We start from the raw sequence: 16128 nt of genomic DNA, 5'->3' as shown, positions 1-16128 counted from the left end.
TCTTTACATGTATTGTGCCGTTTTAGAGAATAAGCGCTCAATTGAGTTGCGAGTCGAGAGTGGTCTTTGCTTACCCGGCCTGTCAGGCCGATGCACTTCATAATATATTAGTTCTCTATCAGAAACCATAAAAAGTTATCGCTTCTTCATTTCTCTACTTAAAATTACATAGTGTAAAGTGTATATATAAGTGATGCGGATCTATCCACAGAGTGAAATCTAAACACTTTACAGTTTTTTTCTTCTATTAAAGTTTTTTAATGACTACTGTCTTTTGGTACCGAAGGATTCCCCTTATTATTAGCATAGGCTTCGGAAGAGTATCTCAATTTTTTTACTGTATGATAATGTAATGCCGGTATTCATTACTTTTACCCAATTTCCAGTATTATGTGGGAAGTGCCTCCTAATTTAAATTGAAATCTGAAATCTACACAAGTATAGAGCTATATTAACAAAGTGTAAAGGCAGAAAAGTTTCAAAAATAAGAAAAGAAAAAAATAACGTAAATTTGCAGCCACAGAAGCTAGAAGGCAGACAAAAGCAACAACGTTTTGTTGTGGTACTCACTCAATAGTCACACACACACGCGTGAACGCAAATGTACACACAAGCACTACCAACAATAATAATGACAACATAATAACAACAAGGAAGTAACAACAAGTGTGTGTGCCATGGACGACAAACAAACAAAACTCTATACGAGGAATTTAACAACTTTGGAATATTAAATAACGCAGGTACAACGACCGATCGTATATGCGAGGACGTTTAACAACATACTGTTACACTGATATTCAATTTTTTAGTACGTAAAGATAAATTTTTCTATAAATTGATGTAACGTTGTGTATGCATAAAGACCATAAAGCCATACGAAACGTTAGAATAATATTAAACACATTCACTGTTAACCTTACTCTTACTGCAGATAATACGCGAACCGAGCTACGAAAACTACAAAAAAAAGAAAACGAAGAAAAAAAAAGACCACGAACACCCATTGGCACAGAATAAGAGAGGCTTGTGGTTGTGATTTCACATGCAATCAAACTGCATAAAAATGCGTAACATGCCCGCTTGTATATGTATATGAATGTATGAACTTCTAAACAAGTTGAATAACTTGCTGGCAAGTAATGCGTGTTCCTTATATATATTATGTGTATATATGCGTACGTTTGTGATTATGTGCATTAACGATCTGTCTGTGAGTTGTCTAAACACATATCTAAAACTTGTTTCTATTTATTACTGTCAGTGAGCCTGCTTGAATTTGTACGGATGTGTGTATGTGTGCGTATGTATCTGTGTGTGTGCGAACATTCGGGTACATGCATAAATTTATAAAAGTTGTAGCAAGCTGTGTTCTAAGTGGCAGAAGGAGAAGACCTCTACTCCCTCGCAAAATGTTTAACAATGTGTTGGCACATGTATCATTAACCAAATAAACTTACCAAAAACTTGTATAAGCTAGTAGTTAGAAAAAAATCACAAAAACCCCAATTTATATATATATATTTATGGAGATATATACCTACGTCTATGTAACATCTTCCATCGGAATATATTTGAAATTGAAATTACTTTCATAAAGTTATCTGCATAAAGTGCATTGGACTCTCCGTCGTCATTTTTTTTTTATACTTAACATTCACATAATATATATATGTGCCGATCAATAATTCTAAGGACATATACATACATATCGTCTAGGTAACAAAAAATGTACATTATTTTTAGAAAATACTAGCTCTCAAAGACTGCCTGTCAAAGATTCATCTTGTTTCGGTCAATGGTTTATAAGTTGCAGCGATTTTAGTGAACCCACTTTTTTTATTTTCAAAACAGTGAGAAAATTCGAATTACGTAGGTTTTTTTTTTTAATATAATAAATGACTTGCTATAACTCTAGGGGTTAACAAGATAATGACCAAAAAAAAGTGAAAAAAGAAAAGGAGATAGGGATAGAGAAGTGGTCGCCGTCTAATGAGCGTGTATTCAGTCGAGAAATGTTATGGCTTTAACGTTTGAGACCTTACTATAGGCCGCGTTGGCCTGAAAAGTAGTATGCCAAGTCTTCTGCGTCGAAAATAAAAATTGCAGATGGATTGCAGACTTTAAATCAGTTCGATATGTAGTTGTACGCAGTGGTAAAATAGGTGTTTACTTCAAAAAAGGTCAAAAAACGCCTGAAAATTATTCTCGTTAATCGAAAATTGATTTCGCTAGGTAAAGTTGACATTCTATAGATATTAAAATGCAATGAATTCACTATTTTGATTGAGAAAAGAGGAAAAGTTGGGAAAAATTTAAAAATCTGCCTTTTAAATCGAAAGGAAACTCCGTTTCATAAGTCGATGGCAAAACCGCCTCCGTTGGAGTTTGAATTGTTGCCCCTATCTCCAGATTTCGTCCTCGGCGACTATTATCTGTTTGCAACTCTTCAAAGGATGCTTCAGAAAAAAGAAAGAAATGTTTATTTTGACAATCAGCTTTATGAAGAAGGTATCGAAATGTAAAAGAGGCATTGATTTCGTTGTATTACCCTTAAAGAAGTGTGTGTTGATGGACAAAGTCGAATTTTTGCAAACAACAAAAAAAAACAATTGCTTTTTTCTGGTTAGTTCTAGGACATATTGACTGCTCTTTTATATAAATATATATGTGTCTCTACGATCACAACAAAACCATGAAACACTTGGGTAATAAACTGAATTCTTGAGTTATTTTGTATATATAATATATCTATATAGTGCTGCACTAAAAAAATGACTAAGAATTTGGAATCATCTGAGAGTAAGCGTATAAAAAGAATAATTCAAAGAGTCGGTCTGTATTTGTTTACAAAGTGCCTTTTTAGGTTATTTTGTAAGTCTGCGTTCTTGCATTGTAAACAATCATCATTTTGGTTTATTTTCTGTTTTTTTCGTGTCTATGGCTATTATTGGCAATATAAAGAATATTTTTTAATTATTTCTAATTAAGTGTATTATTCTATCTTCGAATACGACAAAAGATATGGTTGATCATTGTTGTACCAACCATGGCATTCATCAACACATACACATGAGCTTATTATTTATTTTTTATGCGTTATTGGTTAATTTAATCAATTCCACTCATGTATCTTGAATATGATAATCGATTTCCGAAATATATGTCCTTTACCCCCGTCCAACTCTGTCGTGCCGGTTTACCAAACTTTTTATAAGCAGGTGCCTTAGGGCATGCTTATAGAAGGAAAAAAAAAATATTAAGGCTTTAAGAGTTAGTTATCGGTACTTGTTGTATTGTTTTCAAAACTATTGTTGACGTTAATGGTTATTTTGTGTATAGTTTGATTAATACAAAAACGTAAATGCGTTGCACACACACATTTATATAAACAATAGCCGGCCATTATAAAAACTGTGGTTAACTGTGGTTATTTTTTAAAACTTCAAATTCTAATAAGTTAACGAAAAACCATAAAAAAAGTGTACATGAGTTTATACATGTAAGTAGATATTTTACATTTAAAGCGGAAGTAGATTGAAGATCAAATTCAAAATTAGAATCTATTTATGTTTGCTTCATCAGTATTTTTTTAAGGTATTGTTTATATTTGTCTTCGCGGCAGCAGAAAAATACTTTGAGTAATTATAATGGAATACTTTTAAGCCCATCCACCGTTACAACATTACATTTGATAGTGTCGAGGCCACTCTACTGTCTGAAAAATTCTTTTACTGATTGTGAATCGTGCATTTACCAATTTTTTCCTCGCAACTGCTTAGTTCCACGTTAACGTTAAGAAAAAGAGAGAACAATTGACTTGTTTGGAAGATTCTAATGAGCCCGTACTACCCTCAAGGTCTCAAAGTAATATAGCCTATTATGAGTTGAACGTATTTTAATGGGCTCTATTTCTGAACATGGGCGACTTATTATGAGCAGATTAGCGAAGAATGTGGAGTCATAGCTTTGAAGCATATGATTTATGACAAAGGGAGCGTTAATTAATGACTTCTGGTTGCTGTAATTGCTTCTTAAAATTAAGGAAGCGCAAGAAAGCCAAACAGCGTAGAGAAAATACTCTGCAATTTAATGAATGCTTCTAAAGTCTTCATAGGGACACAGGACAGAAGCCTACCCGTCTCCGACTTAATGTCTAATTTCTAAGCTGACTGGTTTAGAGCATAACCATCGATTCGCGTCATTAGTGCAAACTTATAATGAATACTCACAGCGTCGTCAATGTAAAAAGGTAGCGAAGCAGAGCTTATTGGACCACAAGAAGATAATCAAATTATTAAGTTTGTAAGATGATGTCATGACCGTGACGCAGGAAGCTTTTCGATGAGATCGCCTAGTTCGTTTAGAGTGAATCGATCATATAGTAATAAACATATTTTTAACGTATCTCCCGCTATTTTGTTGGGATCGAAACTTGACACTAAGTAGCTTGCAATAATAATGCCTGTATATATGTACGCATGCTTTTCTTGAAATAAATGAGTTATCAGTAAACCGCAGCAAACACAAAGAAGAAAAAAACTTTAGCATCTTATCGTATTTTATCAAATTAAAAATCCATACCATAAGCGATGCGCTTTCGTGTTATATACATATTAACGTATTTCCTGTATTTGTTTTTTTCTGTCCTCTTTCTACGTGCTACTGTTCTAAGTATCCCTTCCGGTCTCCTAAACACTGCAAAAGTAATTATGTGTGGTAAAAAGAACAACAACAAAAATTTCAACCAAGGTCATTGTTAAAAGTTTAAGCGAACACTTTGATGTATTTATGTTCCAGTTTCGTGTCTAAAGTATTTAATCGGCACAGATGTTGTGTACTTCGTCGGTGTATTTGTTTTTTTCTTTTTTTATGACTTTATATTTTAAATGGCATTAATTTTTTGATCGTGGGAACCATAATAAAAAATAGTATGGCAGTAAAGTTCTACAACTCTTTAGTAACCTGTCGTTTCACTTCTTCATAATTTTTATTACATTTTCTCTATGAATTTCTGAATACATATGCAAAGGTTTTGATCGTGGAAGTAAATAATATGTGTTAAGGTGATGTTATTACTCTATCCACTACAAAAGGTTCAGTCTGTTTAGGGCAATACGAATCCGAGATTTCATAAAGTAAATACGTTCTTAGCTTGTATGGAGGAGTTGTTTCTTCACTGGTCTAGTTGACGGTTCTGAAAATTGATGTTACTGATATGATGACAGAAATCAAATCGATCTTTAGGTCTGTTTACGTTTAGAAGTTTCGTAAAATTTAAATTTTACTCCTTACACTTAGTTCTGGGCTGGTGGTAGTTCCTGATTACTTTATTGAACTCTTAAACATTGAATAATGTATATGAATGACTCTTGTTATTGTTGTTCTTTCGACTTTTGCTAATTTGCTGTACTTCTTTTTGCGGCAGAGCAATTATCATAATTTGAATGTCAGTTAAGTTGAGCTAGCCACATTTTAAGTAAGAGAGCTATTTGTTTCCCATCCTTTGCCCATCGAAATAAGTCATAACCGGTTCTTTTTCTTATAAAAAAAACTCAATATTTTGCAAAATGTACTGCCTACTTATGTCTAGCTGGGAGGGGTAGTAGTTCATTACAGTGAGGTGTCGACTGCTGTCATGCTGAAGAATACCCTATACTGCATTTAGTACATTGAAATCGCTTTTCTTTTAATGATCGTCGCAATTGCATAGGATAGCATAGCATAGCATTTGCTCCAACAATTGGATTGAGAAACTCATAACACGTTGCTCATAGAGAGGCAACGCTACTCGGAGGAGACAAAAGTACGCAGCCTGCTTTCGTCTGTTCATTTTTTTTTGTAGGCCAAAGTGTGCTTAAAGCCGGTGAAAAGATGAGGAAATCTATTTGTTACAAAGACGTGTCTAGTAAAATTGTAAGCGTTAAAAAAAGAACATAAAAGGTACGCCGTGCAACTCCTTTTTTAAACTTCCTGACTTCTGTAAGTGGCGGCAAGTATCAGATTGTATTGTATTCAACCTTCCTGCTATATTTTTTGTTACTTAACGTGCAATTTGCTTCAAAATTGTCTTTAAAAGTTTGTCATCGACGCCAGCAGGACTTTCAAAGTCGGCGCGTTCTTTAAAGTTGTATGTCCAGAATGGAATTTCGCAAATTGATTTCGAACTTATATGTACACAGGAACATAGATTCTATCTACCCGTGTCGATAGTTACTTATGACTCGACCTACAATGTATTAGTGAGTAAAAAGGGCTCAATTAACAGATGAATTAACAATTTTTTCAATGTTAAAGTCCAACAGACAAACCCGATTGTGTTATTGTTTACTTTTATTCGCTAAGAAAAATGTGGTGAAGAGAAAATGTCCAATTTAAATGAAAAGTCTATTGGTTAAGAAAATCCGTAAAAATGAAGATTTTTTGTCTACGTAAGATAATATAAATAATGATAGAAAAGGAAAGAAGGAAACATTCCGAAAAACAATTTTTTGCAAAAGTCACATTTGCAGACGGAATACAGAATGCAGACTCTGTCGTGGAACTGCCTATTCCCTGTGTCTCCGTGAAGTAGGACTAAATGTGCCTAAATTCGCGCTGTACTAAAAATGTCAAAAAAATCTTTATCAAGGCTCTACCAGAGCACTTTAGATGTATAGTCATAAAAGGCGATAACTTAATTTAAAGAGGTTCTTTTCTAATTTGTATAATTTTTCTGTTTTATATTTCAAAACGCCAGCCGTTTAAACATAAAGCCCGTTTACTTACCGCTGGTATCGTTAATATCGAAAAACGAAGTGAAGGGATTCCCCTCGGATACTAGACCATAGCGCACTTCACGTGGACTTCCCTTGTCACCGTCTTCGGCATGAACTTGAAGTATCTAAAATTCAAATCAATATTAAGTTTTATTATGTCTGCGTTAGCATTGTTACTAAATGTTATATAAATGAAAAGAGAAGTCTGCTAGGTTTATTTCCGTTGATTACATACACATAGTATTAACTTGGAAGACTTGTGTTAACTTTTTTAAGCACATTTCTAACAGGATATTCTCTAGAGTATACTCTGGACTACTATTACGAACATAAATTAACTGAAAGCTACTAAAGCATGACATAAATTAACCACAAAACATCTATGGCGAGATGTTTTTGTTTTCGGCTTTCTTGTTGTTGTTATTGGTGTTGTTGTCTTCTTCGTTTTTGTTTGTTGGTTGGCAACAAGGAATCTGAATTTTTTGTTTCATGCTTTTAGTAGTAACATGCTGGTCACAACAATTCCTACGTTTTAAACCTTTTATTGTTGTTACAAAGACTTACCGCTCAATTCTTAGCATAGACAACTTAACCTTAGTGTGCTTGAATACTATTTCATCAGCTTGGATATAGTCGCTGTGTGCATTGCATTGTAAAACAACCGGTCGAGTGTTAGATTCAACACCATAATTGCTTTCAGAACAGCATTGATTTTCGGTTTGTTTAAGTTTATACCTAATAGTTATACACACTCTTACTACGTACATAAAGGCAATAACTGCTTTTTCCTATTTACTAAAAGGCATAAAAAAAAATATATTTTTATACAACAACAACAAAGGCAAAACCAATCGTAACAATAATGAAAACAGCCAAGAAAGTTATATCGGTTTTGAGGCAAATATTCTAGGAGTTGCTTTCAACCAATACCAATGAAAATAAGGCGAAATATACTTAGTGGGTGGCACAGTTAGCTTGTCGAAACCTATACCCTAGAAAATTTTTGCATAAAGCTTTAAATTATTATCTGCATAGGAATCGGAATAAGCAGACCTGTCGTCTACTTAAATTCATTTTTGGATATAGTAAGGCCGTCGATTATTCAAGTCTCAAGTTTGTATCGTAAATTTTACGGTCGTAAATGATCTGATAGCAGACAACGTGAGAAATGTGCGAACAGAAGGACATGAATAAATCGATTCACAATTTTCTCTCTATAGCTCTCTTTCTCCGTTTCTTTCTGACGATTATTTTTTGGGAATTGCAAATCGAAGGTGAAGTCAAGTATGCTTCTATTTTTCTATGATAGATATAAAGAAAATTGTCGGTCGCTTTTGGCATTTAATATCTTGGCACGTTTTTTTTCCATATTGAGTTGGTAGGTAACATGTGCTGCTATGTTTCAATTCATGACCTTTGTATATGGTTAAGTACTCAGAAGTTGGCACATAAACACAATTTGAAGCTATAAAACTTTATATGCACTTGAATTTGCTTGTTTCCCACTTTAATCATATACGAGCTTTCGTAGTATTATTTGGAATTTTACGGTTTGTGCTGCTAAAGCTAAAATGCCAGACTGCTCTTCTCTCATCGATATAAAAAAACAGATGCTGCACTGTCTATATACGACTTTACCGGGGATAATGAAAAATAATTACATCAAAAATATATATTGTGATATACAATATACATTCAAACATTAATTTCTTCTTCTTTTTTGTAATAAAGATAAGAATGAAGTAAAATGGAAAGAAAGTGAAAAAAGGAAATAATCTTAATAAATCTTTAGATAAATTTTACTTAAATTTTAAATAAATTTGTTGTAGCTTTCAAGAATTAAAGCCAACAAGGCCTAAATAAAAAATTATTTGATATTTCCAAAAGTTAATTTTTACTAACAAAAAAAAAATTGATTTTTGGGAAACAGAGGTGCCCTGTCGAGTGTAGACGCCTTTGTTATTTTTCAACAATCGTGGCGGGATTTATATGCGATCATTTGCGTTTCCCGAACTTTAAAAATGCGCCTTTTTTCAACTGGCAATTCTCTAAAGAGCAGATGGTATAATATCCACCTTATGCTTCGGAACGTAACGGCAACAGTAAATTTTTGAAGGGCTTATGAGATTACAACGATGGCATGGACCTCAGGAAAACATATTGCAGATGTGGAAAACTGTTGTTGGGAAGTTGTGTGCGTAAAAAATTCACTATTGGCCAACTACCCAAGTATTCAGTTTAGCTTCCCATAATGAAGACTATTGCACTGGATGTTCAATAATGGGAATTCCCAGTAGAATTCGGTGCGGGCATTACAAAGTGCGTTAAAATGAAAAATCTAAAGTAACGAAATTGCAAACTTCAAGAAATGACAGAAAATCATCAGTCGATGCTTATCATACCGTCGGCATGCTCTCTATGTTCAATCATAAAAGAAAACATTATAAGAAGCTTGTACCGAAATTAGCTTGGCGTAGCCTAAGAATTATAAAATGGAGTTCAGCAATAGAATATTGTTCGAATGGCACATCGCTGAAGGCGTCTTGGTTTGGACCGTGCAGCGAACTAAGGCAGTTGATGACCAAAAAACTTAAGGATGCAACAGCTTTCGATTAAGCACCACTTTATTTTATCCTGAGAGCAACAAACATGTCCTTAACTAGGTGCGACGATGGATAGGATAAAATTCCTCCTTAAAGAGGCTGAGTCAGGTAGAGATAAGCGTCATGGGTCTCAAGCCTCGTACATCGAATCCATACATTCAAATTCTATTTAATCTACAACCTAAGACTAAGTATTATCCAACTGGAAATTTTAGGTTATTTTTTTATATTTCCGGTTTCTTGAGACAAGTTCTCTTCAATTTACTTGCAAGAATTCTTTATAAAAGTACCTAACGTTAATTTTGCGTATATTCGAAAATTTGAGCGATTTTCTTTATGATCAAGAAAGAAAATCAGTACATTTCCAAATAAAGAGATCATGTATGCGTTCCTTAGAACATGGTGGAACTTCAGGTAAGTGCTACATTGTTCGACTTAACGTGCTTGAAATCAGTCTACTCTTATATTTTTATTATTGTTATTATTATTAGCATCTTTCACCTTTCTTTGGTTACTTTAGGATCACTGGCTATGGGAGAAGAAAATTAAATCAAATTGGAAAAAAAAAATTTTTTTGTAGCTCTTTTGATTTCTTTTTTTTCAAACAACCTAAAACACGTATGCATAAACAATTACTTTAAAATGTTCGATTCAATTGATGCTGTTGTTTAACTTGAGTATAAAGAAAATTGCTTAGGCATGATCATAGATTGTGCATAAAAAGAAATTATATTTTCTAAATAAACTAAAAAAGCTCTCTTTCTGTTAAAATGCATAATAATCGCCATTGGCCACATTCTAAAGATAATGAATATCAGTAATTCTAACTGACGGATATCTAAGTTAAATAAATTGTTTCTTGTCTTTCGTAATTGTCCTCTCTGTATTTCTATTGTTTTTGTTTTTTTTTTCTTTTTGTAGCTAATTTATTCAATGTTCGTCTTCGTAATTTGTATACGTTAGCATTTGTGTTGCGTAACTGAAAGTTAATAAAACATAAAACGCGACAAATCCTTAAAAGTAACGGTTTTATCAGGAAAACTGGGACACGATTTCTATAACTTTTTGTTTTTCGCGATGAAATTGATTACTTAATTTTATTGAAAGGTTGATTATTTATGACAGAAATCAGTCATTAGTCGTAAAATTTTTTCAAATTTAGCGAATAGGTGCATTGGTCAAGGAACTAACTAGAATTAAACGCTCAACGAAATTGTAGATTTAAATGATATACTTTAGGGAAAGTGGGACAAAATTACTAATTAACAAAATTAAAGAAAACAAGTTTGGTAGATTAGGATTAAGTAATGGAAATTGAATATGAAGTTTTTCTAAATAAATCTTTGCAGATCTAAAATCCTCTCAAGTGTCGTAAAATTTTAGACATGTGACCAAATTTCGAAATAAGGACAACTCAAAGGAATAATTAATAGACACCTTTTGTACACTATTGGAAGAAATCCGTCTAAAATAGCTCTAATGGCTGTCAACCTGAGGAAGAAATTGGGTTTTGCTGGTCATTACTATATCCCTTTACCTATTTCTTACGAACGGCAATTTCCTATTTTTTCTCGGCTCTCTCCAAACGATGGGCAAAACTTTTGTAATCCTTGGTATATCACGTCAAGGAACTTATCAAATCAGCCACAACCGCACTTCGTTCTGACCGTCACATTGTTATACGTATAGGGAACATCTTGTAAGAGATTGGTCATAGTAAGAAACTGGCATAAGCGACTGATAATATTGGCTTTGCACGTTGGATAAAATTTAGCATAAAAATCTTGTTTTGAATCTGTGAAGAGACAAAGCATATACTCATGAAGGGTTACATCAGGTTTGTTCACCTCCAGGCCATAAAACGTTCGTTCTCTATCTCGCCAACAGTTAAATGAGAGTGAAGGAGCTTTTAATTTGAAGAACATGCGTGAAGGACTATTGACTAACGGGTGGCACATCATGTTCTCACAGAATATGACGTGCTGTTCACAAGGAAGGCATTTTAGGCCTATGCGTAGAATGCCTCACGATCAAATTACGTGGTTTCATCCCAGATCTGAGACTAAGTACCTGACTATCGGTAAATTGGCATCTCAAGCGTTTACACTCCATTACGATCGATCGCAGTAAGTGTTGAGTTCTCCACAAAACGGTTTTCTACTGATTTTCTTTATGCGTGCAATGATTATAAGGAGGTCGTTTCAAGCACTTACATTATCTGAAGATTGAATGGCGAGATTTCACTCAGAATGGACTTAACGATCACTAACCTGAAAATTGAAGGAGTTGTACTGCCTAATGATTGACTGGAGACATTCTACACAGATTTAAATTAGCAGTGGAACTAATGTGCGTAGCTTCGTTATATTAAGCAAAGGCGACTCCGATAATTGCATAAACTTCTGATGCTATCTAACTACTTTTACTAACGAGCTATGTGAAGGTTTGCAGCATTTTGAAAAAGACGATGAAACGCCATCTTGAAAAATTATGATGCGAATGATGCCACTGTTTGCAAAACTACTGCTATTAAGAAAATTAATTACTCCCATTATGATGGAGCAAACCCAATCCTTCAAAGATAAACATGACGGTAAACAGTTCATATATTAATTGAAAGGCTGCAGCAACATTCTCAGAATGAATCGGGCACATTCAATGCTTACCTTATCACCTGGAAGTATACCGGCTGGTAATTTTGTAACCGGCGGAGCCATTGTAAACACGGGAGGTTGATCCTGCACATCTTGAACAATGACAACAATTTCCAGACCAGCAACGTTTCGACTGTCTTGGCCTGGTTCCGCGTAGGCATCCTGTTGCGTGAAATTAAACAAATGTAATAAATTTATAAAATTAAAACGTCGAGAAAAAGTGATAAAGAGAAAAGAAGAGATTTTTAATTTGTAATCAGGTGTATGATCATATTGTAAATGGATGCAGTTACTAACTAAGCATTCAATTTTATTTAATCATTAGGCTTTGTCTATGTTCATGCACATTTCAATGGCTTGGAGCTCACATAATAGCAAACAAAAAAAAAAATCATAAACATGAATAAATAGTGAAAATCAAAAAACCTACACTCATATATATATACACAAAATATGATTCAAGTTCTTATGACATGTATAACCGAGCTGCACACACATATGCAAGGGGGTGTGGCAAAGCGATTTCCTTATTATGCAATACAATTAATGCATCCCCGCAATCACAAAATTGTATAACATGAAATGGAAACCAATCTCATATATGTATATAGTTTTAGTTTTAGTTACATATAGAGTTTCTTTAAATGCATTATATGCTTTTATTCGAACGCGTCATCAGAAAGAAACCAGTGTAACTGGGTAACTGTTACCGGTTATATTTGCATGTGTCTGCTATGATTATAATCTAAGAAAGTTATTAATACTGAAGCACCGTTAAACGGACGCACATCCACGTTTTCAATGTCGTTTAGCTCGCTAACTGGCACCAACTAACTAAACTGGTCCAGATTTGAACAAAGATTCGGCTGCAGTTAGTTACCAGTCTTCCGTTGTATATCTTTTTCTAACTCATTTTCTTTTTTCTTTTCTTTTTTGTTTTGTGCTTTTTGTTGTTAAATGCAAAATTCTACAGAATCACATTTAAATACTAGCACAAATATAAAGCCAATGTGAGAGAGTAATAAGTTCAAAACACTTTAATGTCTTACTGTCAACATTCATCAGCAGCTTTAAGCTGAAAGTTGTTGCATTAAATTAATATCAACTGACAGATTACGTAATGATTAGGCACTGCTATATATCACTACAACTATGATGGACGATGTATGAATCTCTTTCCTTCTCTCGCTCTTTCCTGCATTCCACCATGCCATGACTATCACAAGCGATGCCTTCATTGTTTTTCGGTGATTATGACACGCCTGGAGGATAAATGCGTGTCTATAATCGATATATGAGTTTACTTTAACTCATTCTTAGATGGGAATTGTTTTTCACAGAGAAAAAACGACGCATTTCATATACATATATCCATACTATCATAAAGTGATACCGTTAGCAATAACTAATGCCACTGTAGAATTTTTATATTAATTCGATTTCATTTTAATGCTTGTAAACGTGTTTCAGATAAAATTAATTCCCTCTCTAGAGTTTCTTCTTCACATGAAAGTAAATATTTCTTTATTTATATTACATATAGTTTCCTGTTTCTCTTTTCTTTTGTTTACATGTGAAAATGGGAGTTTCTTGTTTATAAGTCAGAAACGATTTGAAAAATTTTCATTGATTTGCTTTTCTTTGAAAATCAGTTAGAATAAAAAAAAAATTCGTACATACTTTAAATACCCGTCGGACTTATCTCATGATTCATGATTTTAATCGCTATAATTATACAAAAAATTTTTTTCCTAATCTCTATAATCGATGAGTAGCAGCATTAAAGAAACATTGCTAATTATCAGTTTAGATGTTGGTCTCATCACATTTTATACATTCAATTTACACTCGAACAAAATGTAAACCATATCTTCAACTACGTGAGAAGAGTTAATATTATTTAACTAATATCATTAATAACAACTGAATGAACATGATTAATGAGCGAGTTTACATAGAATTTAAATTAAAATTTTCCCACCATTTATGGAAATAAATTTTAATAACTTTGCCATTTTTTTTTAACAAATGGAAACTGGTTGGTCATATTTTCATGCCGGAATATCACTAATGCCAAATAAATTGCCAGATTATTTACACCTCAATCATTTAGTATAGGTCCTTTCTCTCCTATAATTATACGAAAAAATACTTTAAGTACACTACAAAATACATGAATTGGTTTCACCTCGTTTGTCTTTTGGTTTATTTCTAGACTCCTCTTATTTATATGTCATGAGCATGTACATGCGATTCCACGATCTTTTAAAGATAATTCACGTTTATTGTAATAAAATGATAAGAAGTATGTTATTCGTCTATCGCTAGCTATACATTGTTCCCATCTGTGTGATAATTTGTGCATGTCGCGTCAGAAAAGGGAAAAAGTCCTGCTATTTTCAAGCAAAGGTGCATAAATACGTCAATGGTGAGGGCGAAAGAAATATGAAAATAGGTACGAACAATGGACAAAGCCTGGAAGATGTACGCCTTATCGATATATCGATATATGCTACGCATCTAATATGTACTATCACCATCATCTATCGCAATTGGGAATTGAATTCGAGTATGTCGGCTTGATTTCGCTTCTTCGCGCTTCTTTTCCAAGCCTATTCGGTGGACCAAAGTTTCATAATGGACTCTAATTAAAATGTTTTAAAAAGAGAAATAATAAGAAAATTTAGGAGTTCTTTACTTCCATTAAGAAAGCTTTGTATTCCTAAATCTTTTATTATATAGTTAACTTTGTTAACAGTTAAGAAAATTCAACAAAAAGCCTTTCCAAGTTCAAATATTCTTCCTTGTTCTTTTTCCTCGACAAATTTTAACTGCACCCTGCCTTTTTTGCTGCCAAAATCCGCTTAGCGTGAATTTCTAGACAAAAATTATATGATTCGGTGCCAATGTTCATCTGCAATATTTTCATTATTCGTAAAATATTAGTGAATATTATATTATTATAATATTAGTCGCTATGTCCTTGCGGAAAGCACCCAAGTTTAAAAGGAAAAGTTTTTTTGCAGGTAATGGATCGTTCCCATGTAGTCTAGCAGTTCCAAAACATCTATTAGGTAAAAAAATAAATCGTTTTTTAAAGAAGTCACAGTGGATTATTCTTTAAAACAGATGTGTTTTCAGTTCACGCTGCGATGTAGGGGTAAGCTTTGACCAGTTTGGCCCATTTGCAATACCAATCGGACTGCAAGGACTTGCAATCTTTTTAACGCATTTGAAGTTGATAACTAAATATTTGCGGACGAGTGAGAACGCTTACACAGGCGGATATGACTACATCGATTCAAATGATATAAATAATGCTTATTTCTACTGGGTATTGCCAAGGTTGGAACGAAAATGAAGAAACATGTGTTATATACATTTACATATATATATATTTTATATATATTTATATATTTATATATTTTACATATATATATCTATCTATGCACACACATATAAATATATATATATATAAATATATTTATAAATATAATAAATAAAATATGTGTATGTATTTATAAGTATATTTATATATATATACATATGTATTTATAAATATATTTATATAAATATCAATATATATAAATGTATACATACATATGTATGCGTGTGTACTTTCGCTAAACACGATTAGTCAGTCTGTATGAATTGTGTATGAAATTTATTAGCTCTACAATTCTATTTTAAAGAGTAAAATTAACAATTGATTATTTAACTTAATGCGACCGGAGAGTCATTCTCAGAGTCATGCACATGTCATTGTTGACAATAAACGAAGAACAATGAAATAAAAACGAAAAATTATAAATGAATAAAAAAACCAAAGAAAAAAAATTTAAATGGAAAAATGACGAAGAACAACTTCCTGAACACCCTAACTAAAGAAAAGGAAAAGAAACGAAAAAAGCATGTAAGCAAATATCTTAGCAAATCATTGCGACTTTTGATAGAGTGCATTAAAAGCAGATTGGATGCGCGAGTTATTTTTATTTCTCTCAAAATGCATTGTGCAAAAAAAGAAAACTACAAAAAAAAAACAACTACAACAATAGCGTCAAAAGCAATTTATCAAGCAACCGGCCAACCAACCAACGATACAATAACAACAGC

The 16128-nt window shown here is 33.1% G+C and overlaps 1 protein-coding gene across 5 annotated transcripts in view; it reads right to left on the bottom strand.

Moving 5' to 3' along the window:
- LOC119642582 (cadherin-86C) overlaps positions 1–16128 on the bottom strand; it is a 115413-nt gene that overhangs the window by 25187 nt on the left and 74098 nt on the right. For all 5 annotated transcript variants that reach the window (XR_005248088.1, XR_005248090.1, XR_005248089.1 and 2 more), the window contains 2 exons: positions 12028–12177; positions 6769–6883 (listed from right to left, as the gene is read on the bottom strand). Coding sequence is in view for 2 of the 5 variants with exons in the window: in XM_038041768.1 (XP_037897696.1) it covers positions 6769–6883; positions 12028–12177 (265 nt within the window). In the remaining 3 variants the exon portion in view is untranslated. The remainder of the gene's footprint in view (positions 1–6768; positions 6884–12027; positions 12178–16128) is intronic.

The sequence above is a fragment of the Glossina fuscipes genome, unplaced genomic scaffold (genome assembly GCF_014805625.2).
Source record: "Glossina fuscipes isolate IAEA_lab_2018 unplaced genomic scaffold, Yale_Gfus_2 226, whole genome shotgun sequence".
Taxonomy (NCBI): Eukaryota; Metazoa; Arthropoda; class Insecta; order Diptera; family Glossinidae; genus Glossina; species Glossina fuscipes.
This window is presented reverse-complemented; position numbering and strand designations above follow the sequence as displayed.